The following is a 27162-nucleotide window of genomic DNA, read 5'->3' on the forward strand; positions in this document are numbered from 1 at the left end:
TGTGGCCACAGTTGCAGCCTCCCTGCACCACATGATGCACAGCTACCCAGGTCCGCCAGGTTGTACTGTGCCTTACTGTGTTCACTGTACAAAAGACCGTACTGCATGTGCAGTTATCTAGAAGTGCTAAGTCAAGGGCAACTGGACTTAAAGTTACTAAATGTGGGATTGGGAGCATTTCTATTGCCTTTCAACAGCTCTTAACGTGGCAATGGTGAGCCGCGGCTCGCATCTAACGGTGCTAACAACGGCGAAAGTGCTGACAGAGCCAACAGTGTTTACCTGAGGGGGAACCGGAGGGTGGGCGCTACACCTCCGCAATGCCGCCGTCAGTCGTAGCAGTGTTATCAGCTGTAACCGCCATATGAGTGCAGTGCAGAGCAGCGGCCGTGAGCTAACCAGTGGGGCACGCTCACATGCGCAAACATGCACTAAAAGCACGCGCAGCCAATGTCAAGAAGCTTGGATTACAATACACACAAAGGGAGAGTGACTTCATTCTCTGCTCAGGACGCCATTACTCCTCTATATCTTTACATAGCATATAGTTATTTGCTGCTGTATTAATGCTCTGGATGTTGAATTTAGCACCTTAAAGACGTTTCTTCCAGTTCATACTGGGTGTTGGGGAGTCCAGGGCATTTAACCTCTGTAGTTATGTTTAGAGTCTCATGGTTGAAGGCAAAACACCTTCAAGAACCTATAGTGAGTCCAGTTGCCCTTGACTTAGCACACCTGGATAAACCATGACCTGGATGACTGTGAATCTTCACAGTTACATGCAGAGTTGATGCACAGCAACTAAACCATGGCTGGAGCAGTGTTAGCCGCATTGTATTACACTGCTGGCCATAATATTGCAGGTTATTACAGTTTACAGAAATGCTTACAAATGGGTAAACTGCCTACTTTTTCCTTTTAGCATAGCTTTATCTATTTCTATATTTTATCAAAAAGCGCAAGAATCAGGCAATAGCTCAGATTGGCTGGAATTCTGTTGAGGAGTTTCCAACTTTTGGCTTCGGACAGCACTATCCATTTTTCCCGTGTGTAGCCCGTCTTCCTCACCCAATTCACAAAGTAGTTCTCACATTGCCACACTGTTGTGGTAAATCAACTTCCCAGTTTGAACACTTGAATAACCCTTATTTAAATCATTAGGTCCTACAAGTTGTAAAATGCACTAATAGCCGAATCCAGAGTTATTTTCGTGCTGCTGTTCATGTGACTGAGCCCCAGACTGAGGGGCTGGGAGGCGGGGTTAAAGGAAACGCTACTGCGCCTGCTCTATGGGCCCAATGTATGAGGAAGATCGCTGGATGATCTGGGTACTTTATCACTCGGCAGTCGAGCCATTTTATCTTCATGCGCCACTGAGAAACTCTCATAGGAATGAACGGGAGCCCGCCTCCAACGCTGTATATAGTTCTCTTTATAGATCCATGGATTTCATGTCTTAACCTGACTTTTCATTGCAATCTGTCTACAAAACTCATTGCTCTTACTAATTATACTGAAATCAATGGTACATGAAACCTCAAGAGTCAATTAGTTCACTCTGATTAGTGAAGCTATGCAGTCGCACATGATGTACAGACTGAAAGACATGCAGAGCGGGACTATCTACCATCATCATAAAAAATAACATTTCTCTCTGTATATCTTTCATTTGACCTTCTATCATGTGAGAGCCTGTTGCCCGCCGGGCCCCTGGGTGCACATCCAGGACACCCTGATGGTTAAACCGAGCCGTGATCATGTCCCGTCACAATGTCTGGCCAAACCGAGGACCTGCAGGAGAGGAATCTCAGTGTCACAATAATGTGATTAGGAGGTTACACCATCTCTCTCTCTCTCTCTCTGTGTGTGTCATATCGTATTATGTTATTTTGTCTCATACCGATCATTTCTTTGCCTGTTATTTCCTTTAGTTTATTTGGTGGAGTGCTCTTTAAATTCGTGGTCTTTTGAAGTTGCAGATTTACGGAATATTATAATTATCTACATTTTAAAGGAACAGTGTGTAGCATTTAGAGGGATGTATTGGCAGAAATGGTGTTTAGTGTATAATCACCTGGTTCTCTTCACGGAGCCGGACGCCATGTTTCTACAGTAGCCCAGAACGGACAAACCAAACACTGGCTCTAGATATGGTCATTCACGTTTTCACGTTTTCGCATCGGCCACTGTAGTTCTCCTACACACTTCGCACACAGGAGAAGTTTCAGTTGGTTGCAATCTGCAACCTCGCTGCTAGATGCCGCATAAATCCTACACACTGCACCTTTACATTCAGTTACAGTACATTGCAACAACCAACTGTTTTTGCAAAGTAACTCAATAACCTTTTTATTTTAAATAATCTTCTCTTTTACTTTTCTTTTGGTTTTAACTCAAGTAATTGTAATTTGACTGTGATTTCAGGATTATATTTTGGTGTGGTCTCCACCACCGGCACTTGTGTTATTTAGTACAACAGCACACACAGTTGGATCCATGGTAATTTATGTTAAAAATAAAAAGATAAATAGTTATTAAACTGGAACTGGCAGCCTGACAGTGTTTCCCTGTTAATTTGATTTGTTTATGATCAGTCTGACCTTTATTTCCGGGTCGTTTCAGATGTCCAGTTGTTCGACTCACTCCTCTGCTAACTGTCTTTAGCTGCGTTCATGCTTAAAAAAACTTTGCCTATCCTCATCTGTAGACAAACATACACACATGCACACACACCGTGCTGGAGGTAAACAGTGATGTGTCAGTGTGTAACTGGGTCGTTGTCAGCGTCTGGGACTTCATGATTGTTTCATCTAATGTCACAGAGGTCGAGATTATCCCTCCTCTCTATTTTTCTGTCTCTCTCTCTGTAACGCACATGCTTGCAGGAGGGTGGGGGTGTGAACTTTTTGAACTTGGGCTGAGCTTCTACATTTTTCCTTTTTTTTTTCTCTAAAAAGCACATTTTTGACCGATGACATTACAGACTCCAGCATCTCTTCATATTGCAACACCTTACATTTGCCAAGGGGCACGTTGTTATTCCATTTTAAACACTCATAAAGAAACTATAAATTATAATCTCAGTTTAAAGTTCTTCTTAAAGTGATGCTTTGTAGTTTGCTCCACAGGGGAGGCTGTGGTTAGCTTGGTTTTAAAGTAGTAATGGACTCCAACCGTGGCGAGATTCAAAAAAGTAAGGAAGGGTGTGCAGGGTTGGGGTAGTGGATCTGACTTTAATGCAGGAGACCGGAGTCTTTCCCTAACCTTAAACATGTCTTAACCACAGTATGTTTGCCGTTACCATGATCTTTCCCAAACTTTAAACCTACTTTAGTTACCATGCACAGGTTTTGTAGAAAGTGAGAAATTGAAAAACGTTGGTATAGGATGTAAAAAAACAACAACAATAAAAAAACGTTGAATGTAATTCAGGTTTTTGCAGAATTGTCCAATAGTGTATATCCATTTCTCCATTTTATTGTATTACCCATTTCTCTGTACTGTCTATCTGTATACTCAGTGTGTTTCAAACAGTTATAATTTTGCCAAAACATGACAATTTACAGTGCATCCATTTCAATCCTCCTGAACAACCATGCAGTCATTGGCTCCTTAGCCTTATGCTGCACTTTCTATTAGGGCTGGGACGATACACCTATCTCCTGATTCGATACTATCATTGGGTGCCGAATCGATTTGTACTGCAATTTTTAAGTATTGTGATTCTAGAAGTATATTATGATTTATTGCGATTTTTGTTAAATTTGTTATTTAACACTAGACCATGGGAAAAAGTTGAATCATACACTTCCAGGGACATTTAATTTGAAACGAATGATTAATTGATTGTCAGAATAGTTACCAATTCATTTTTGTTGTTGCCGAATCGATTAATCTTTTCTACTTGACAGGTGTCATGTGTAAGGATTGAGACATTGGTAGTATACTGGATTTTGCTCTATTCTGACAAAAATATGACCGTTTGGAACATACTACTACACATACGTACATGCTACAGGAGAGGTTTGGGAAGTGTCTATGGACGTTGTAATACTTGATTTCCAAACTTGTCAGTTGTAAAAGCTGTGCATCCAATCTGACCTCAACTTCCATTCGATGTAAACTACAAACTATTAACAGCCACCTTTCCATTTTACAGGCGTTGACCGAATTATGGAAATTTTGGATGGAGAAGTATCACTGTAATGGCCCACTCAGCTGGGTAGTATGTTGTGTTTATTGTTGTGCTGCAGTTTTTGTAACCTTGCCATTTTCAACACTGTCAGCGTACAGTGAACTCGAACTGCTGCACCTGTTGTTGCTCACAAAGGGTTAATGTGGATCAAGCGGCTTGCACAACAATTACTTTTGGAGAAAATCCCCAAACAGGGCCGAGATAATCTCTTTTTAATATCGCAGTACGTTCACTGTCAGTCACAGTTATATACGGTATAATAATATCGCACAAGGGCTCATACACATGCACATGTTCACACACACGCACACACAAATCTTAGCCCTCCTACAGTGTGACCTTATATTTGCTTAATGAGGAGCTTAGTGAGATGTGTGTGTGTGTGTGTGTGTGTGTGTGTGTTTGTGTTAGATACACCGCAGTGAGTACAGCATGAGTGCATAACTCAGCAGTGCATAATTCTCTACTGTATTGTACTGTAGTCAAATGTCAAAAGAACAGATAAATCTCTTATAACAAACAATATGAGAAACTGGTCCTAAAAAGTATTGACACTAACTGATATTGTGTGTGTGTGTGTATATATATATCTATTTATAAATAGATATATATATACACCGATCAGCCATAACATTATTACAGCATGGGCACCCTGACCGGTCTGCGGATACGCAGCCCCATACGCAACAAACTGCGATGCACTGTGTGTTCTGACACCTTTCTATCGGAACCAGCATTAATTTTTTCCGCAATTTGAGCTACAGTAGCTCTTCTATTGGATCAAACAACACGGGCCAGCCTTCGCTTCCCACGTCGCTCCACATAATCAATGTTTTTCCCTTCATCTGTTAGTGGTCTTAATGTTATGGCTGATCGGTGAATATATATAAGCCTTTGTGCTACTGGGTTAGCTCGCTGAGCAGTAGCTCTCATTTGTTCTTTGGCTCAGTGGGTGTGTGCTCATGAATGAGTTCACTTTTGGACTTTGCTGACGGCCCATTTGTCCATGTTTTCTTCCATTTTTTTGTTTTTGTGTTTTTTATTGTACGAGCTGTTGTTTGTGTTTTGAGTTGTCTGGGTTTACACGGGTAACAGGTTTTTAAAATATGGAGGTTGCTGGTGTTGCATTGGCTCATGTGTTCGACCAATCAGCGTACACTTACCGTGTCATTCACGGTTCCTATTGTGCTGGAGAGCACGTACTCTGAAATAGGAGCTAAAAAAGTCTCTCAAGAACTACGATCGTTCTTGCGATGCTGACACAATAAAAAGGCGTGAAAAAGTTCCTTCGGTCCGAAAACGCCTACGGTTGTAGGTTTTTGACGTTTGTTAACAGGCTGCAGAGTAAACTTGCAGAAAGCCGACATCAGTCCCGTCTGCCTGAGAAGTTGATCAATACAAAACAAACCGATCTGCTCGCTCTCCAAACAGCCACCATGGTGGGAGCTGCTGGATGCCTGTGAGGGAAGTCTGCCTCTCACTTTGTGTTTGGTGCATTATTCCTGTGTGTGTGTGTGTGTGTGTGTGTGTGTGTGTGTGTGTGTGTCCCTGTGTGTGTGTGTTTGCTGCAGTGCCCCTGCTGAAGGGCGAACAGTAAGGCCCTGGTCAGCATGATGTAGGTCTCCTGGGACGTCCTGGGGTTTTTGGATCAATACTTTTCCTCCTGCATCTCCCTGCCTCACTGTCCTCACCCCTCCTCACCCACTGGCTTGACTTTGTGCTATTTATGGTATCTCTATGGATTAACAAGACCCCAACAATCAATGGGCCAAACTTACTATCACTGTACTCTCCCTCCTCTTCTCACTTTGTGTCTCTGCTTGTGTCAGCTCCTTTTCTCTATAAAACTTTTAGTCCTTGTAGTTTCTCTTGTCCTGAAATATCCGAAACTACTAGGAGTGTAATGTCCCACAAATAGAAACAGAAGCCTGGGGAATATCATTTCTAATGCAGGTGCAATGTGATGCGGACTATGTTTATTTGAGAATTCACACAGATGATGACCTTTTGCTGGTGAAGTGTGAGTTTCTTTAGGTGTTGAGTGGATTTTATTTTTGCACCCATTTGGTAGTTTTTTATGGCTCACTATGACACCACTTTGGCAGCGTTTACAGTAGACGGGAGTGTCGGTAGAAATTGTGTCGCCTGCAGTGCAATTTGTACCAGCGCCTGTTCCGACCACATCTCAGCTCAAGTGCTGGTGTAATTGTGTTATTTTTGTGGCTTTATATGGCAAAGTCACACCAACATCAAGCCCTTCAGAACCAAATAAACCTCTTTTATAGATGTTGAGTTTGGCTGCTTTACTTTTAAATCAGTGACTCACTAAATGCAGCCTTTTAAGTTAAAAAAGCACGCAAGGGAAATATATTTTATTGCAGTACAAAGTTTGCTACATCTGCACACTTCATTATGGCACAGATAACTGTTTTCCAGCTGTAGCGACATTACAAATCAAACACAATATGACAAGAGCTGATGTGATTGGTTGTGAGTCCTATCATAACATTATCTAATGATAACCGGTTTGTTCCAACCAGCTGTCTGATGGTGTATTTGCTTATGATCAGTCATGGCCAAGTATGTCAGCACCTGTGTGTAGTTGCACTCTGATTCAGACAAACAGGACACTGAAGATACAGTATAATTAATTAATGATGACGAGGGCTGTCAAAAGTTAACGTGATAACCCGTTAACGATTTTTAGGTTGTAGCATGCTCAGTCTTAAGGCATGTTATGTCATACTAGCTTGTCGGGAAGAACGCTAAATAACGCTCCAAATTATGCCAAATTTTAGCAAGGAAAAACGTTTCAATGGACCTCTCACCTCAAGATATGTGAATGAAAATAGGTTCAATGGGTACCCACGAGTCTCCCCTTTACAGACATGCCCACTTTATGATAATCACATGCAGTTTGGGGCAAGTCATAGTCAAGTCAGCACACTGACACACTGACAGCTGTTGTTACCTGTTGGGCTGCAGTTTATGTTATGATTTGAGCATATTTTTATGCTAAATGCAGTACCTGTGAGGGTTTCTGGACAATATTTGTCATTGTTTTGTGTTGTTAATTGATTTCCAATAATAACTATATACATACATTTGCATAAAGCAAACATATTTGCCCACTCCAATGTTGATAAGAGTATTAAATACTTGACAAATCTTCCTTTAAGGTACATTTTGAATAGATAAAAAAAATTGTGATTAATTTGCGATTAATCACAATTAAATATTGTAATTGATTGACAGTCCTGATAATGACAAAACACTCATTTTGAATGGCATCATCTGATTTATAGAGTTACAGAAAAATTAATCAGTTACTATTGCCATAACCAATAATTGTTAAAGTCATTTTTCAAGCCAAAATGCCAAACATTTCACGGTTCCAGCTTCTCAAATAAGAGGATTTGATGCTTTTATTAGTCTTGAATTATAGTAAACTGAATATTTTGGGGGATTAGAGTAAGAGTTAGAGTAATCTATTATATAGTATTGTCTATAAAATAGATACATGATATGTTATAGTAAATACATATAATGCAGGAGTTAATAATAAATACTTTACAGCAGCTCTATCCTTTAGATCAGACGTTGTCCTCATGTCCATCTAACCAACATATACTGTACCTCCATTCACCAGCACATACTCCCAGTCTGTATCTGATATCATGATTTGTAAACCATCTGTGGTCATTGTGGTTTTTCTCCTCACTTCAACAATAGCTCGAAGTCAAGCACAATGGCACCCTGACCCCCCATTTCCTTTAGTGGCAATCCTGATTAGCTAAGTGACAAGCTTCTCCCGTGCCATTGTTAATGTATTAGTGTCTTGAGTCCCTGTGGAGGGCAGCAACTCCGCTCAGCTAATCATTTAGCGATGGTTATCATCTACTTGTTCATTGTTAGAGGCTGGGAGATGTACTGTAGATATGGAAGGAGAGGGAGGGAAGAAAGAAAGAAACTGGTTGTAAGGAGCCACAAAAGGATGAGGGAGGATGGGGATTGAAGCAGGAGCGATGAGGAAGGAAAGGAAGGTCTTAAGGAGTAAGATGATGAAGAGAAGCTGGCAGATGAGGCACGCTGTGGGAACAGGAGGGACTTGTGCAGGAGGGAAAAATGTTTGTTATGACCGGTATATACACACACCACCACAAACAGATGGAATAATGTAGTTTAATGCTCGAAACTAGAAACATTGCGTTACACACACAGTTTTTAGATTTTTGTTTTGGGGATTTTGCCTTTATCTGAACCAAAATTTTAACCAAAGAGGTTCAGCTTTATTGTCATTATGTAATACATGAAATGAAATGCAGTTGTAGCCCCCTCCACGCTACACACACAGGAAATGTATAAACACATATTGAAATAAGTAGATTAGAATAGAATAAAACATATATTTTACATATTTTCATACATGTAAAATATGTGCAATGTAATATGCAAGTTATAGTGCAAAAAAGACTTTAGGTAGTAGTGAGAATGAGGGTAGTGCAAAGGTAATGGTCTGGTAATGTTTAGAAAAAGACCAGCGTAATAGAATAAAGTAAAAAGCTCCAGGAACTATTAAAACCAGAAGAGCTTAACTCAGGAACTAACTAGATGCGACAAGTCCCTTTTGTGTGTTCCTGTTCAGGCAAATTAAACCGATGACGGATTGTAAATTGATGGCAGCGTTTGAAATTCAATTTTCACACATTAACACTTTTGTGCTTTACTGTCAAGATATTCATTACCTACATTTCGAAATAAAGACACTGTAGTTTGTTTATTTAAACAACACTGAATGATACAACATTTTACAAAGTAAATTGTGTGTTTAACTGGTTTCCGCTTGCTGTTGATTTGTCCACAGTGCAAACTAGGGATGCAAAACCGAAATGTAAAAAAAGGAACTGTTCAGTGACTGTACAAACCAAACCGTGGCCTTGTTGAACCGTTGCACCACTATTAAATACAGGCCTGCTAATTATTTGATGAGGTGCCAGAAACAGAAGAGGCAATTATCTGAACATAGGCCTACTGAACCATTAAGCAACCTGCTTTATTTCATGTAAAATGACTTCATATAATATAGAAATATAATTTATTACTATCAATCTATCTATCTATTTATACATTTTGGAGTTAAAACACATTGGAAATGGTTGTTTTCCTCTCCCTAATGTGCAAAACAAACCAAACCGTGGGCTTGTTGAACTGTTGCACACTAGTGTAAACTACAGCATGATCGCATAGTAGTGCGTACACATTAAAGGATAGGTTCACATGTTTCTACATAAAGTATGCCTTCAAACAAAACTGACATGCCCGTTAAATTCTGCTGACGTTAATACGGGGCTCCGGCAGTCTTGTAGTCAATTCAAGTGGGTATCTTCCAAATGTTTTTGGTACAAAATTCTCTCCGTGTGTTTCCACAGACAGATAACATCGCCTCGCTGAGTTGCAGCGGAGGGATAGTCACAAAAAGAGGGAATTTCTACTTAAAAAAGGCTATAATTGTTGAAAATACCCGCTTGTTTTGCCTAACCGCTGATGCATCATATTAGCTTTGGCTGACCATAAACATGCACGTTAGGAAGGGATCGATTCACAGCCAGTGAAGAGGAAGAATGATTACGACGACCGATAACCGTTTCAATGTACATGTGGAAGTGTGAGTATTGCTTTAGGACAGATTTGATGAAATGTGAACCTATCCTTTTAACAGTATGCACTAGTCACACTGAAGCTTTAACCAGATTGTATGGACAGAGGGAGGATGTGAGGATGAGGAGGAGAGGCTGGAGTGGTCCTAGTAGACAGGGAGGAAGAGAGAGAGAGTAGTGGAGGGGACAGTGGTGGGAGTGTCACTTGCCTGATACCAGACCACTGTAAGACCACCGGCAGCTGGTGACTGTGGATGTGTGATGGAGAGGGAGGGAAAGAAAGCTGTAATAAGCTCTCTGGGCACAAATTTATAGATATTAGAGTGTAATATCGGGTGTGTAATTGGAGTGAGTGAAACTACGATGACTCTGTCCTGTGGTATGTATGACAGTGTTGCTGTAATCAAGAGAATCAATAACCAGAGGATTCAATTCAGTGAGATGACTTCACTTCTACAGATGAAGAAAACATCTGAGCTACATTCTGGCACGTGTTTGTGACAGCTACTGTACCGTAGCATACTCATACCCACATTATATTTAACCAAACAATGGCTCTGAGAGCTCTGCATTCCAGGTCCGAGTGGGTCGAACTGTTTGTACTTGTACTGAACTTAAGTACAAATAAATCCAGGCCTGAACAGCCTTGAGGAACAAAACAAAACAAAACAGGGCATCACTCTGAAAAAGACAATGTGATTTGTTGGCCACTCAGTAGCTCATTTTGGGCGCCTTAGCCATATTAATGAGGGAGGAGCAAGTGCTACTCTTTCACTTTACCCACTCTCACTTCTTTGTAAACCTCTAATTCCTGGTTCACACAAGTATTTTATTAAGAATTATCGAACCACACACCATGAACAGAACAAAACAGACACATTTCCAGTGGTCTGTCTTATGTTGCAGCACAAGTCATGCAAACAATGTGTACAAAAGGAAATATAGGTTGTGAACATTACTGGGGATGGCTGGTAATGCTTGCTCCCTTACTCCATGCCACAGAAATGTAATAATGGCAACGTTTAGATCCTACTTGGATCTTTGTCAGGTTGAATGAATGACCTGTCACTGGCTTTTGTGGCATGGAGTAAAGGCCTTTACACACCGACTGCGTCAGTATATTTTTTCGAACTGTTATTTGTGTCATGAGTACTTTCACGCAGAACAAGAATATTACGCGTCGAAAAGCAATATACTTTATTTTCGGAACAAGTTTGCACTGTGAATAAAGGCATCAACCAATCACGCTGTGCGTAACGGGTTGAGTTACACCTATATTTATGAAATAACAACACAGAGGCTTCGTAGTCCAAACCAAGACGGCAAACTTTATTACTCCTTTCAACCTTGACAAATGTAGCGCAGACCAGATCCACTCTTTCTGTTCTTAAAAGCCCTAGATATATAATATTCGTCATTTATTTGTCACGCCCCCAGTGTGTAAAGGCCTTAAATGTGCAGGGGTTACCTTTTTCTTCACTGACGCTGTTTTCTGATAACCTTGCACCTACGTGATGTGCGTATCCTTCACTCTGGACAAATGCCACAAACCTCACACACCTCATCCACAACAATCAAGGCAACGTGGCTGCCTCCCACCCAGAGAGCAGCGCTCTTAAATAAACAGTCGGTAACAATATCAGACTCTTCTTGGTTCTTGTTTGATCCGTTAAAAACGTACATTTGAGATAACACAGACCTGAGACAGAGGAAAAGGTCGAAAAGCACTAACCTTGTTCCAGTGACACACAAATAATTAATTTTGCTTTCAATACTAACAAACTTGTCCTTTCCTATGATGATGATAATATGTTAATGATTCTGCTGTTGATTGTGATTATAATAGACGGTTTTCTCTCAACTTCCAGCTGCATTCTGGGGCGACATCGCTTTAGACGAGGAGGACTTACGCATGTTCCAGATCGACAGGACGATAGACCTCACACAGCACACACACATGCACACACACTCCCGGCAGGGGCACACGTCTGGTGAGTGGTCTCAACATCTAACTCTCACTAAGTAATCATCATGTAACGCTCTCTCTCATGTTTCCTCTGAATCTCTCTCTCTCATTGCCCATCAGCTGCAGAGTAAAGCAGCTTCAATAGGAAGGAAGTAGACAGCAGCCACCTGATACTGTATCAGCATTTATTGTGCATTGTTTGTGTTTTGATTCTTGGCTCTTGTGTGTGTCAGGTGGCCTGGAGGAACATGACATTTCTAAGAAGAGAGGATCTTTATATCTACTGCTTGAGAGAATACGCAGGTTCGGCTTCGGTAAGGACCCTAAACCTACATACACACACTCATTTCTGCTACCACAGACCATGTTTAAATGACCGTACTGGTGGTTTTTCATGTTTTAGCTAATAAATTACAAATGCCATACATCACTGGTTTACATTTATTTCCATACAGTATGAAAACCAACTTTTCTGCAGAAACTTGAAGCTTTGACTAGACCTCTAAAACCAAGCTGTCTGAGCAGCTTTGAATGCACTACGAAGAAGATATTTTTACTCTAACCTTGCAAACATTGACAAAAAAGATGATGAAATGTTCACTGTGATAGACGCAAGCTGCAACCTCTGGTTCTGAGAAGTGAAGCCAATGCAGAAGTGCCTTAAACTTGGATTATTTCTAATAGCCAGCAGGGGGCGACTCCTCTGGTTGCAAAAAGAAGTCTGATTGTATAGAAGATGACGTGACCGATTTTAAAATCGCTTCTCTTGGCTCAAGGAAATGTTTACAAATGGATGAATCCATGGATCAAAAATTCATAATAGAAAGAGTCATTATTGACCTTGTTTGCAGTTCGACGTGTCCTGTCAACAGTTTTACAGATGCCTCTTTTACAATGGTGGTATATGATGTATGGTGGTGGAAAATGCTTTTTGGACAGCAGGAGGATGAGTGGCCACTGGAAAAAAAATTGGAGTTGTGGCAACGTATCCAGGTCTTATAATACATCCATGATATTTGCAAATCGCTATTTGCCAATAATAAACCCTCCCAGACTCAATCTGTCCCTTCCTGCGCAAAGCCACTATAATGTGAATGCAGCTTAAATAATGCAAACCACTGGTCCTTTTAGGCTTCATTCAATGATGAATGTTCATTTCACTGTTTTGACTCTCAGCTCTGAAGCACAGTCAGACCCTGATGAAGGCTACAGGCTGTAATGCAGTTTCATAATGAAACTGTTTTCAATACTCCAAGTGTTGCTGGACCTTTGACAGTTCAAGACTTTGCTTTCCTTCTTTATGCTCTTTGCAGTGGGCTGAGTTTGTTCCCCGACTCTGCTGAAGCATTATCAGATCCAGAACTACAGAATGTTTGAGTTAACTTTATTAGCACAACTCAACTCATTCAGTAAACATTAGAAAAATTCTTCAAATTAAATGTGTAATAAAACAGTATACAGCCAGAGCTATATCTGTCTGAGAGTTATTACCCTTTGATCTGAGAACAAACTCTGAAAGGTCACGTATAATAAGATCTAATAATCTCAGAGCACATTTATGAACTGATATTCTTAATAATAGACCAGCAATTTATTCTATTTGAACTCATAACAAGAACTTAAACCCGCCTGTTGTTTCTCTCTCCTCGCTCCTTTAGACTATCTCCCTAAAAACTCCAGCAAGGGAGCTGCCAATCCCAAGAGCCAAACTGGGAAAGGTGGGAAGACTGGGAATGTTGTGAAGAGCCGTTTTCCTCGAGCGGCAACATCCCGAGCTGAGAGGATATGGCCTGGAGGAGTCATTCCCTACGTCATAGGAGGAAACTTCACTGGTAAGCAACTCTACTGGACGGCTGCCCGTACAACTCAACAGTAAAATACACATCGACGTGTGATTGTGTAAAAGTAGGATGTGAAATGTGTGTGTTTCAGGTAGTCAGAGGGCCATGTTTAAGCAGGCCATGCGTCACTGGGAGAAACAGACGTGCGTAACTTTCATTGAGAAGACAGATGAGGAAAGCTACATCGTGTTCACCTACAGACCCTGCGGGTGAGTTTGGTGAATCTCTTTGTGTGTGTGTGTGTGTATGAGTGTGTACCTAGAGTTCAGTAGTGACCTTGTCACAGCGAGAGACGATACGGTCACTCAACAATGGCTCCACTTTCCTTCCTGTCCTGCTGCTGTTTCCCCATCCCACCAATCACGCCGCTCACTCTAAGTTTTTGTATGTTTGTGCAGTTTTTTTGTTCATACGCTGCAGAAGCGCATTGTTCTGTCGAGTGGCAGCACGGTGGGGTCATAGTGTGTTTGTACAGTGGTGGCACTTCACTTACTGGTTGTAAGTTGTCTTACGTTTGGGTTTATCTCTCCAAGCTGTTGCGTGATGATGGTTGAAAGAGTATGACATGTAGGATATTGAAATGATAAGCTGATAAATATTGTTGACCTGCAGAAAATGAACCAACAGCAATTATGATAATTGATTAATTAGAATCATTTATCAAGCAAAAACAAACATGCTCTGGTTCCAGCTTATTAAATATGAGTAGGGCTGCAACTAACGATATTTTCATTGACAGTCAATTATTTTCTCTATTAATCGATTAGTTGTTTGGTCTATAAAATGTCAAAAATGGTGAAAACGTCAATCAGTGACGTCCTCAAATGTCTTGTTTTGTCCACAACTCAAAGATATTCAGTTTACTGTCATGAAGGAGTAAAGAAACCAGAAAATATTCACATTTAAGAAGCTGGAATCAGAGAATTTTTCCTTTTTTTTCTTAAAAAATTACTCATACCGATTAATCGATTACCAAAATAGTTGGCGATTAATTTAATAGTTTACTAATCGATTAGTCAGTTAATAGTTGCAGCTCTAAATCTGAGGATTTGCTGCATTTTTATATTTTATATTACTATGAATTCAAAACTTTATGTTTTTAACCATTGGTTGAAAAATAAGTCATGTCACGTGTTATGGTTGTATAATCTTGTATCAAATGTCTTTTTGCATTCAGCAGCATTCAGACATATTTGACATCTTTAGACACCTTGATATATAAGTTAACAGGGCTGGAATAAAACCTCTGTTCTGTTTTGGTATTTTGGCATCAATATGGAAACTCAAGTATTGTATTGTATCGCTACTAGTACGATACTCAGAGCTACATTTTAATAGGACTTTTGTGGACTGAATAATAATAGTAAGACTAGTCTACACAGTTTCTTTGCTCTTAAAATAATATTTGATGCCTGATGAAGATCTTGAACAATCAAAATGTTGCACTGTTACAGTGATTAATAATGTTTTGTCAGAACTAGGCTGCCCCCTCTTTTGTGTGATTCTTTGTGGAGAAACTCAGTTTTACAGATCTGTCGATTAAATCAACTAATCTATTAGTCAACAAAATTATATTGAGTGTTAGTCGACTAAGAATTTCTTTGGTTGAGGACAAAAACTGTGATTCTACTGTGTTTTCATTAATATTTATTGTTTGGTCCAGCACCTGTTGAATTCTTTCTTTGGATGTGCTCACTCTCTTTGAACTGAACAATTATAGTTACACAACAAAACACAAGTTCATTTTCAAAAATATATCTGAATTTTAAATGCAAATGCCATTTAGATGAGGGAAAGATCTGCGTGTTAACAGATGATGCCAGTTGTCCCGTGCTCTGTGATTGGCTGGCTGCATCAGACATTAGACACTTTAATCTGATGTATAAACACCCTGCAGGGTGGATGTGTGACAGAGACAGACAGATAGAGAGAAATGCAGAAAAATAAGTAATTCTTTATAACAGAAGAAGCACAGTGCATTTGGTGCACCTGTTGTGGGTGAGGTGCTGATACTAGAGCTGCAAATGCTGGAAGAAAAGACTCTATCTACTCCAGTGACTCCTGATCCTCACCCTGCAATCAGCTCGCTGGATAACTTTAATCAGATTTGTTAGCCTGGCACGGACGTCTTGGCTAACCAGAAAAAATGTGTGTGTGTGTTGTGAGCAGCGATATGTGTTGGGAATTCTCACGGCTTATTCACATTGGGTTACGAAACTGCTGCGTTATCAGAGTGTTGTATGTAAATAAATCGCTTTCTCTTTGGTGGACGTAGTACGGGGCAGGAAATCCTGAAAAGACTGTGTGTGTGTGTGTGTTTGTGTGTGTGTGTGTGTGTGTGTGTGTGTGTGTGTGTGTGTGTGTGTGTGTGTGTGTGTGTGTGTGTGTGTGTGTGTGTGTTCATACAGCACTGCTGATGCTTTTTTTTCCAATGCCAAATGTGTAGTAAGTATCATCCGCCTATCTCCCTGCTATCAACTTCCTACTAATCCTTATTAGGTGTTGTTCCTATGTGGGTCGTCGTGGCAACGGGCCCCAGGCTATCTCCATAGGCAAGAACTGCGACAAGTTTGGCATCGTGGTGCACGAACTGGGCCACGTCATTGGCTTCTGGCATGAGCACACGCGGCCCGACCGTGACGATCACGTGACCATCATCCGCGACAACATCCAACCAGGTGAGACTCAGTACCCACGATGCACCTGGGTCTCCTGTTAGAATCATTCAGGGTAACTGGAGACAAGTGAGGACGTTTATGGACGTGTATATGTGTGTGTGTTTTTAAATTCACACTGGTGTCCGACCCTGTGTGAGTGTGAATGAGGCTTTTAATGACTGTGAAGTCACCTCGAGCCCCAGACGGTGTCTCTTCCTCCCACACACTCCTCTGCACCACAACGCAGTCTGACAGGTGTTAAATCAAATAACACAGCAGTGAATCAGACCTGACACGTTTTTATTTAGAACGAGCTCTCCACTATGCTGCTGACTTCTAACATTTACATAAATGCCGTTATTTTTTCATACTTAATCATTTAAATTATGCTTTTTTGTGTTCAGTGTTGGGTAAAGCGGTGGTTCCCAGGGTCCGGGCCCCTCTTAGGGGGGCGCCAAATATCACGGGGGTACACCAGGTGTAGTCAAAATTAGACTTGCTCATGTAAAACTAAAATCATAATAACACACTTACTTGATAATTCATACAATAGTCTGCATATAAAACTATTTTAAAATATATATTTCTTTGCTACTTAGTAGCAAAATCTAACGAAACATTCTGCCTCAATCGATATTTGTTGGCGTTTAGCCTTTCAACAACAACATTTTCACTGCGGTCAAAAACCTATATGCTCTCCTGCTTGACACACACAAAGCGAGGCCCCCACCTGTATTAACGGGGCCATAAATTACATTTATTTAACCACAATAGGACAAAATCTATTTCGGCTCTTACACTAATAAAGTAAATTAATGAAGACGTTACAAAAAAAAAAGATCGTATTATGTATCTGCATTCACTTGGCGAATCCGACAAGAACCTGACGAGTAATATTCATTAAAGAAAATTGATTTGATAAGGAAAAAACTCAGTAAATACACCTTGTTCGTGGATTTTTAATTGTTTTTGAGTGATGACATCCAGAGGGAGGAGGGGCTCAGGTTGGGAACCACTGGTGTAAAGGATATACAGTATTTGTGTACGTGTTTATGGTTTCACATCAAACTAAAACCTTCTAACGCTGCTGTCCTTGTCTTTATGTGTGTGTATTTGTATGTGCGTATGTGTGGTTCCCAGGCCAGGAGTATAACTTCCTCAAGATGGAGCCCGGGGAGGTCAACTCTCTCGGGGAGCCATATGATTTTGATAGCATCATGCACTATGCCAGGAACACCTTCTCACGGTAACCAGCGGCACAATCTCATCTCTTGACTTGTGTTGAATTTACAAAACAAATTTTTCTCAAGTTTAGTCTGCTCTGTAATGTTGTGAAACCGTGACCTTGATGGTATTTATGATTCACTATGTTGATGTTGTTTAGTGTTGTGGCAAGTAAAGGCTCAGTGCAACATGTTAAAAATGAATATAGAAAGACTGCGACAGTTCCTTTTCCTTGGCACGTAGTGAATTACAACCTACAAACATTTTTAACATTAACTGTATTTATCATCATCATTGCTGAGATACAACGTGTAACAAACAAAAGATATTTTAGCCAGAGATAGTAGTGAAGGGGACGTAGTTTGCTACGTTTGTGGACACATGTGTCTTGCTTGGGGTTCGACAAAATACAAAGAAAAATAATGTGTAATTATTTATAACCACACAATATAGTATTTGTACTGGAACTGGAATGCAGGAAATATTACAGATGCTAAACTTATGTTCGAGTCAGGCAGCTGTTATTAAGTTGTAGCAACGTTTCCCAATCTGTTTGGCTTGTGACTCGTTAAAACAAACCAATATCTTCTTGTGACCCCATGTCAAGAGTTGATTATGTGTTCTGGCTCCGACCATTTCAAATTAAAAGTAATTGCAGTTAAAGCGGCTATAACTGATATTTTTATAATAGTAATGTGAAAACAATGTGAAAAGGTCTCTTGTAGTGATGAACCTTCAGAGAATTACCGCCTGAATCTGCAGCTCCTCTCAGCTTTACAGACTTTTATAGAGAGTTTCAGCTCATTGTTTAGCTGTTCGGCCACAACTTTACTGTTTTGGTTCACTGTCATTGCTCTCATAGCGTATTTGGCCACAGCAGGCCGCTGGTTTCAGTACAAAGAAGCTCTAAAAACCCACTGTACACTACCTGCTAGGCACCAAACAGCAGACAGACACAGTTAGAGACATTTAGCAGCTAAAGAGACAGATATTTCCCTCCAAATGAATGATAATGTTGCTCCATATCTGCGGAATGTCTAAATAAGCAACTGTTTGCTAACAAGTGCACCATATCAAATTAAAAAAAATATTCAAAAAATCAGTTATTGCAGAATTATCCAGTAATTTACAAAAAAGTCTAAAAAAACACAATTTTGTGCCACAAAAAGCCACTGAGTTAGGGCGTTTTCACAAGCCAACATTTAGTCAGTTTGAATAGAACTCTGTTGCGGTTCGTTTGGGCAGTTGTGAACGCAGTAAACATACTCTGCAAACCAAAACAACCGGTTCGAGATTGCTTGTCCCGATGGTCTCGGAACGTTTCCAAGAGAACCAATTCAAGTCAAGTCAATTTTATTTATATAGCCCACAAATTTTCCCCAGGGGGCTTAACAATCTGTACAGGATACGACACCCTCTTTCCTTTACAGTACGACCCTCTCATTGGATGAGGAAAAACGTAACCAGAGCACAGGCTACCTGTGCAGGCATTTCTTGAGATGGACAGGTTAACACGAGTGGGAGAAGACCGACCTGGACTTCTGCAGAAGTCCGATGTTTGCTTTACATCTGGTCTGAAGAGAACATACAGAATATGCCAAATAAAGTCCGTAAAAATAGTGACGTTTATAAAGTCATTGGAGATCAACTGGAGGAGAAGGGATCCACGCGCACAGTCGATCAGTGCCAAGTCAATGTGAAAAACAGCAATAATGTCAAAGTCCGTTATTCCCTGCATAAAAGTGGCAGCTCTCGAGACGAAAAAGATAAATTCTCTCCTTTGTACACACCCTTCAACAAATAATTGTTTTATTTGTTCTGTTTTAATTTGTTCACTGTTAAACTGAAGGAGACTAAATAGAAAACAAACCAAAAATATAAATTTCACTCTGATTCAGAGTAGCCATATGGATTATGGCTTGTGAAAGCACCCTTAGAGTATCTGAGTTCTAATGAGAAAGGTGACTTTTGTGGACATCTAAGACATCTATAACACACTTAATTAGGGGCAAATTGAAAATAATCACTTAGCAGCGCAGTAAAGCTAATGGAAACTTTTCAGCATCATGAAACCTCTTCCGGTGTTTTCTCCACCATCTGAAATCAGCCAGTTATTTGACAGTGAGAGCAGTCAAGGGCTCACTTTACATGTGAGGATGCTTTTTACTACTCTCATAACCCCTCCTATTCCCCACTCACACATTAGAAGAAAACACAAAAACACTGCAACATTGGTGGGGCGATCTGTTATGTGATTATGAAGATACATGTACGTGTGTTGAAATCTTTTATTTGTTTTCATTGACATCAGAGCATGACGTGTGTTAAATGTCTCTTTTCCTTTCTGAAGAGGGATGTTCCTCGACACCATCCTTCCATCCAGAGATGAAAACGGGGTTCGGCCTGCTATCGGCCAGCGGACCAGGCTCAGTAAAGGAGACATTGCACAGGCAAGGAAGCTGTATAGATGTCCAGGTACTGATATATTTACTATGACACCACAGTGTGTATGTGTACGTGTGCGTATGATCATTCTAGCCAGGAAACAATTCACAACCTCTGTTTATCTGCTCGTATCTTGGGCGTAAAAACGTGCCCGCCCCACCATTTCTCCAAGGCACAGACGTGAAGTTGAGTAATTTGTTTTTCCAATGTGACGCTTCCCTCTCTGTTTTTTGGTCTCACACACATCACACACACGCACTTCCCATCAGTTCTTGCGTACATCCGTGCTGTTCGGGGCGTCCCTCTGGTCCTAGTTCTTAACGTGATCTGGATCTGCTCTCAAGCCGAGCGTGTGCGGTAATGTCGCAATGGTTTACGATCGCAAATGCCGGCATCCCTTTTTGGCCCACACACACTCACATCCCCAGGACAGGTTCACGCTGTAGGTCATGATGATGTACCGTATCTGAGACAAACAGATTAAATAATACTTGACACCCTTCTGGTTTATTAAATTCACCAAAGTCTCTGTGTCAAAGTGTGTCTGGCTAATTTTGTTCTGTTAAAATCCAATTTATCTGAGAATATGCATTTATTTTATTCGTTAATAATAATAACTCCACATATATATTACAGGATATGTTGTCCTACTAAATCAATTTTGATACTGGAGCGAGAACAAGCTGCGTGTCCCAGCTGGAAACAGATATAACTTCAACCTTATATGGTCATATTTGAGTGATACCATATTCACTGACAGATGAACAGAGCCCCAGGGCATTGTGGGGGAAAACAGCATGCATGATGGGATAGGAGGGGCACATTTGGCTAACCTCCTTTTGAGAGGGAGCGACGGCGTTAAACTCAGAATGAAGAGAGCAATATTGTCTGAGATTTTTCCATGAATTTCCATCCAGCTGTAATAGTTTTCTTCATTGTGATGGATTTAAAGTCTGTCAGTCGTGTTCACTTACAGTAAATGACTGCTTAATTCTGTTACATAGTGACGTGGCTTAATGACTGCGGTCGGACCTCACATGTATACTGATACACACAGGAATACAAACATACTGCAGCCTCCAACATACCGAACTAAAACACGCCAAAGACAACATGATGTTTGTTTGGAGGATAATTTTAATTCCTTTACTGCTTTCCGATTCATAAATACACGTCTAACAGCTTCCAAATGGACGGATCAGATATTACAGAATGAGGTTGTTGTTTTGACAAAATCGTCTGTAGTATATTTATTTTGGTAAATTGGCAGTAAAAGATTGAGAATAATAATAGATGTGAGAGCCATGTGTTCTTTAGTAATGTACCAATCATATCGGTACACAGCTGAAAGGATTACGCATAACAGCGGGACTCACCACAGAAATGTAACTCCATCTGTTTGCGTTTCTGTGTTGCAGCGTGCGGCGAAACGCTCCAAGAGTCAACGGGCAACTTCTCGTCTCCTGGTTACCCCAACGGGTACCCTTCGTACACACACTGTGTCTGGAGAATATCTGTTACACCTGGAGAAAAGGTGCACACACAGACACACACACACACACACACACACACATGCAGTACCAATAAGAGACTGCTGACAGAGTGACTGTATATTGATTATATCCTCACACTACAGGTATCTCTCTCTGCCTCTTTTCCTTCTCTCCTCGTCTCGTCTCCGAGGTGCAAACATTGGTATGAAACACATTATAAATATTGATTTTTGCTCCTCCAGATTGTTCTTAACTTCACCACCATGGATCTGTATAAAAGCAGTCTGTGTTGGTACGACTACATCGAGGTTCGGGATGGATACTGGAGGAAAGCTCCGCTGCTCGGTAAGATCCAGGGACAGTCAGCCAGAGGGGCACCGGTTACCCTCTAATAAACTGGCTTTTCTTGTTTGCTTGTTCCTTCATTAGCTTTTTAATTCTGCTAAAATCAAACACTGAAATCACCTCAGATGATTAAGACTGTAAAGCCATATTCAGACTGACAGTAGCAATATATAGAAAATAAATAGAAAAGGTAATATTGCAGTGTACAAAAGCTTTTCAATATTTTAACATAAAACCCGTATCTAGTTTTTTATATATAAATGTACATACAGGTATTTAAAAGTCCTCAGGAAAACTTCCATGTATACCCTTGCTTATAGGTTCAACCCATCTACACATATACACATCTATATTCACCTGCATACCCACATGTATACAGCCTACATACCTATGTGAACTTCTACTTCAATCCGTTAGCAATTTTTGTGTTTAACTTTCTTACATATGCCCATCCGACTCGCTATATAAACATAACTATATAGTAGAGCTGTACAAAGTTACAAAGTTAGCAATAATAATGTGTTAACTCAAATGCGTTTTAACGCCACTAATTTCTTTGATGCATTACGCAACTTGCGTGAAGGTACTGGTATCATATGAAACTAGAAAACCTAAGGAAACCATGCCATACTAGCGTAAATAATGACACCAAGTTACCGCTAAATTTTGGCAAGGAAAAATTGTCATGGCTATTTTCAAAGGGGTTCCTTGACCTCTGACCTCAAGATATGTGAATGAAAATGGGTTCTATGGGTACCCACGAGTCTCCTCTTTACAGACATGCCCACTTAATGATAATCGCATGCAGTTTGGGGCAAGTCATAGTCAAGTCAGCACACTGACACACTGACAGCTGTTGTTGCCTGTTGGGCTTGAGTTTGCCATGTTATGATGTAAGCATATTGTTTATGCTAAATGCAGTACCTGTGAGGGTTTCTGGACAATATTTGTCATTGTTTTGTGTTGTTAATTGATTTCCAATAAAAAATACATACATACATTTCCATAAAGAAAACATATTTGCCCACTCCCATGTTGATAAGAGTATTAAATACTTGACAAATCTCCCTTTAAGGTACATTTTGAACAGATAGAAAATGGGCATTGACTTTGTGACTGACAGCCCTACTATATACTGTACGTAAGAACCAAGGAAGCTTACTATTTCCATCAAGAAGAGGAAAGGAGCATGAAACATAAATAGAGTCATGTAAAGTCTGCTCGCATTGGGGTTGTAAATCTGTTACATTTCTTCCAAATTTGATCGAATTTGCCTCACAGAATAATTTGACTTGTCCATTTTAAATATTTCTCAAATTATTCCATACCAGAATTCCAGTGTAGGTGGTGCTGGATTTAGCCACTTGCCACCAAAAGGGTCTGTAGCAGCTTTGTATCTCTCCTCTGTTTCAAAAACAAAACATGGCCCAGATAAAGAGTCTCCAAGTTCAGGGGCATTTCAGTCTTGGATATCGTGCTTAATGTTTTGTAAATGCCATTCCAATATAAACTCAGTGTGGGACAGTCCCAAAATATATGGAAATGATTTGCCTCCATTGAGCCACATTGTCTCCAAGACATCAAATTGTATTTGTCCTGGTGTGGGGTCTTAAAATATCTTATAATATTTTTCCAGCAGTGTTCTCTCCAATCCATGGAGTTAGTTCATCATGTTTTCCACATCACATTTCATAGGCTGTATTTCATCAACAATCATTCGACAACACAAATTATGATTCTTACAGGGTTTGTTTTTATGTGTGTGTTTTTAACAGGCAGGTTTTGTGGAGATAAAGTTCCTGACGTCTTGATCTCCACTGACAGCAGGATGTGGATTGAGTTCCGCAGCAGCAGCAACTGGGTGGGAAAAGGCTTCGCTGCCATTTATGAAGGTAACCGTCTACCGTAGAAAGTTCAGAAACATTAATATTCAAATAAATGAATGAATATGTATCAATATACAGATTGTAAACCCACTGTACATGGTGTAATAAGTAGGGATGCACGATATATATCAGGCCCGATAAGTTATCGGCCGATAATGGGAAAGTTATATTATATGTATTATTCCAATAATGAAATTTTAGCTGGTAAATTATTGGCTGATAATACAAAATTGCTTTCATTGACTTAACCAGTGCCGCATCTACACACACCGATACAGTAGGTGTCCGTATGCATGTTTAAAGTTTGCAATCCGCCAATAAACGTAGAGAAGAAGAAGTCAGTGTGGACGTTTTTCACAGTTTCAGAGGAAGACAACACAATCGCAATTTGTAATACAAGTTTTTTTTTTATGTACTTTACTAGCAAAAAATAGATGAACATTTGAAGAGTCAGAACTGGTCTTTGTTTTTGTTGTGATGTCAGTTAGATTTGGTTATGTCAAGAGTTATGGAATATTAATTTATCCATCTTTGTCCACTACATCCGAGCCTTTCTTACCCTCAAATGTGCATAAACTACAGGTTATGAACTTCTTTTTAAAATTAAAAAAAAGTGAAGTTATTGTTTCTGATACCTTATCAGTATCAGCCATGAGAAGCAGGAAATTATCCGTTATCGGTAACGACTGAAAAAAATCCATATTGTGCATCCCTAGAAATAAGGGCTGCTTTCAAATTTGATGAATGACTGTAACTTTTATTTTCTTGCATAATTCATAGTCTACATACACTTGTTCTTCAGGTGTTGTTGGTCAGTGCAGTTAATGCTAATCTTTCCTATCTCTCTCTCTGTCTCTCGCCGTGTCTGTCTGTCTCTCCTGTGCAGCGATCTGTGGAGGGGAAATCACCAAAGATTCAGGACAGATTCAGTCTCCCAACTATCCTGATGACTACAGACCCTCCAAAGAGTGTGTGTGGAGGATCACTGTGTCTGAGGGATACAACGTCGGGCTCAGCTTCCAGGCCTTCGAGGTGAGTGTGTGTATGTGTGTGTGCTCATGTTTGTGTGTGTGTTTCTCTCTCTTCTGCCCCCACTGTGTGTGTGTGTGTGTGTTTGTGTGTGTGCTCAGGAATGTCTGGGTCAAATTTCACGCTCGTATAGCTGCTAGGAAGTTAATAATGTTAGTGATGCATGTGTGTGTGTGTGTGTGTGTGTGTGTGTGTGTGTGTGCGTGTGTGTGCGCGTGTGTGTGCGTGTGTGTGTGTGTGTGTGTGTGTGTGTGTGTGAGTGAGAGAGAGTGTACAGGGACACAGAGTAGTTGAGGATTAGTTTTGTGCTGTAAAAATGTCAGTACGCTCAGTGACTCAATCTGTCCTCCCAACCTCACTTCACTCTTGAACGGTCAAAGTTCACCATTACAGGAGCGAAGATCAACCTCATTTAAAAACGATCCAGACACTTCTCTTGCCTTAAATATTGGGTCAGTGATCTTGAGAAATTAACAAGAGTACACTAGATTTTAAAAAGAAGCACTAGCTCCAAAAGTCCCTAAATCTAGAGAGAAAGTCGCCAACACTGGCAGTCCATCCCTTCAGGCCTCCCTCCAAAGCCACTCCCCCAAAATTATCGATCTTGATTAATCGATTAGTTGTTTGGTCTATAAAATGTCAGAAAATGGTGAAAAACATTGATAGGTGTTTCCCAAAGTCCAAGATGACGTCCTCTCATGTCTCGTTGTGTCCACAACTCAAAGATATTCATTTTACTGCTGAGATATTTGATGGTGACAGAATGGATGTTGATATTTACAGTGGTGTCGTGAATCTCACTCCTCACTCTGTGTGTGTTTGTGTGAACCTGCATGAATGTTTTTGTAGATCGAGAGGCACGACAGCTGTGCTTACGACTACTTGGAGGTCCGAGACGGCCCCCTGGAGACGAGCCCTCTGATTGGTCGATTCTGTGGCTACGACAAACCTGAGGATGTGCGCTCCACCTCACACACACTGTGGATGAAGTTTGTCTCAGACGGGACGGTTAACAAGGCCGGCTTTGCTGCTAACTTTTTCAAAGGTGTGTGTGTGTGTGTGTGTGTGTGTGTGTGTGTGTGTGTGTGTGTGTGTGTGTGTGTGTGTGTCAGTCGATTGTGTTTTCTCACCTGGCTTTCTATCCAATGCATTCTTCATGTGTGTGAAAATAAATGTGCGCTGACGTGTGTGTTTTCCAGAGGAGGATGAGTGTGCCAAGCCAGACAATGGTGGATGTGAACAGAGGTGTGTAAACACTCTCGGCAGCTTCAAGTGTGCCTGTGACCCCGGGTACGAACTGGCTCCTGACAAGAAGAGCTGTGAAGGTAACTGTGTGTGTGTGTGTGTGTGTGTGTGTGTGTGTGTAATGCTGAATTCATGTTTGTATGTGCATTCCTTTGCATGCCGCTGTGTGTTTCTGTAGGATATGAGTCTAACTCATCAGAAAAAAAACATCCGAACGGCCTCCATCAACAGGAAAAAACATCCTTCTGACACAAAGCCACATGTTGCTGCTGCTTCAATGCCACAAATGATGTGAAGGTCCTTTAATCCCACGAAATAGATTAACTACCCGTAATGACGCACATACTGAAACAACTAAACGAACCACTTCTGAGGCTGACAGAGAAAAAGCTATGCTGTTGAAATATCCAAACTGTGGTTTTACTGTATTTCTTTAAAAAGCAGTAGTTACTTTGGTATCCCCAGTGATTTAATGTATGGCAAAAATATTTAAAAAATATAGAAAACATCTGTAGTCTGTATTAAGGCTGTTTATTGGAAAGAATCTAGTGATACGTATAATGATATAGGGGTTACGATTCAATATATTGAGATATATTGCGATTTTTTAAATCTAATTTTAGGAAAACTGTCATAGTATAAAGTATACATACACCACCATATGCATAAAATCTGAGTTCTGCATTCAGAACAGTGGGATCTGCATTTGCATTTATCACAGTCCCTGTAACTTTCAGCATCATAGCACTACTTTGAGAGGCCACATCTCTTTACAAATGAAATAAAATATTGACCCGCTCCCTATGTAGATATAAACGGCTCATTCTAAGGTAACGAAAACGCAACGATTCTTATTTTCAGGTGATTATACACTAAAGAAAACATACTTATTAATATTATATTCCATTTCATCCAATAGATCCCCCTAATTGTTACACACTGTTCCTTTAAAAAGGAGAAATTGTTGGAGAGATGCTGAGCTGAACAAGATCAAGTACAACAATAACAAATATGGTCAGGAGAAATATCGGGGCATAGAGAGGAATTGAGTTGTGGTGTAAGGAGAATTTTCTATTTCCTCTTGAAATAAACAAACATCAGTAGTAATGGTTTTTCCATGAATATTTCACTTTTTCTTTGAGCTGAATCTAGTTGCTATATGACAAATATCCCCAGTGG

The 27162-nt window shown here is 40.3% G+C and overlaps 1 protein-coding gene across 3 annotated transcripts in view; it reads left to right on the forward strand.

The window, feature by feature from the left end:
- Nucleotides 1-27162, forward strand: part of tll1 (tolloid-like 1) — a 59545-nt gene that overhangs the window by 11850 nt on the left and 20533 nt on the right. For all 3 annotated transcript variants that reach the window (XM_074629512.1, XM_074629511.1, XM_074629510.1), the window contains exons 3-15: nt 11721-11843; nt 12052-12132; nt 13477-13650; nt 13751-13868; nt 16159-16337; nt 17457-17562; nt 19891-20015; nt 21404-21519; nt 21721-21823; nt 23599-23715; nt 24596-24741; nt 25588-25783; nt 25938-26063. In XM_074629512.1, coding sequence (XP_074485613.1) covers nt 11721-11843; nt 12052-12132; nt 13477-13650; nt 13751-13868; nt 16159-16337; nt 17457-17562; nt 19891-20015; nt 21404-21519; nt 21721-21823; nt 23599-23715; nt 24596-24741; nt 25588-25783; nt 25938-26063 — 1710 coding nt within the window. The remainder of the gene's footprint in view (nt 1-11720; nt 11844-12051; nt 12133-13476; nt 13651-13750; nt 13869-16158; nt 16338-17456; nt 17563-19890; nt 20016-21403; nt 21520-21720; nt 21824-23598; nt 23716-24595; nt 24742-25587; nt 25784-25937; nt 26064-27162) is intronic.

The sequence above is a fragment of the Sebastes fasciatus genome, chromosome 3 (assembly GCF_043250625.1).
Source record: "Sebastes fasciatus isolate fSebFas1 chromosome 3, fSebFas1.pri, whole genome shotgun sequence".
NCBI lineage: Eukaryota > Metazoa > Chordata > Actinopteri > Perciformes > Sebastidae > Sebastes > Sebastes fasciatus.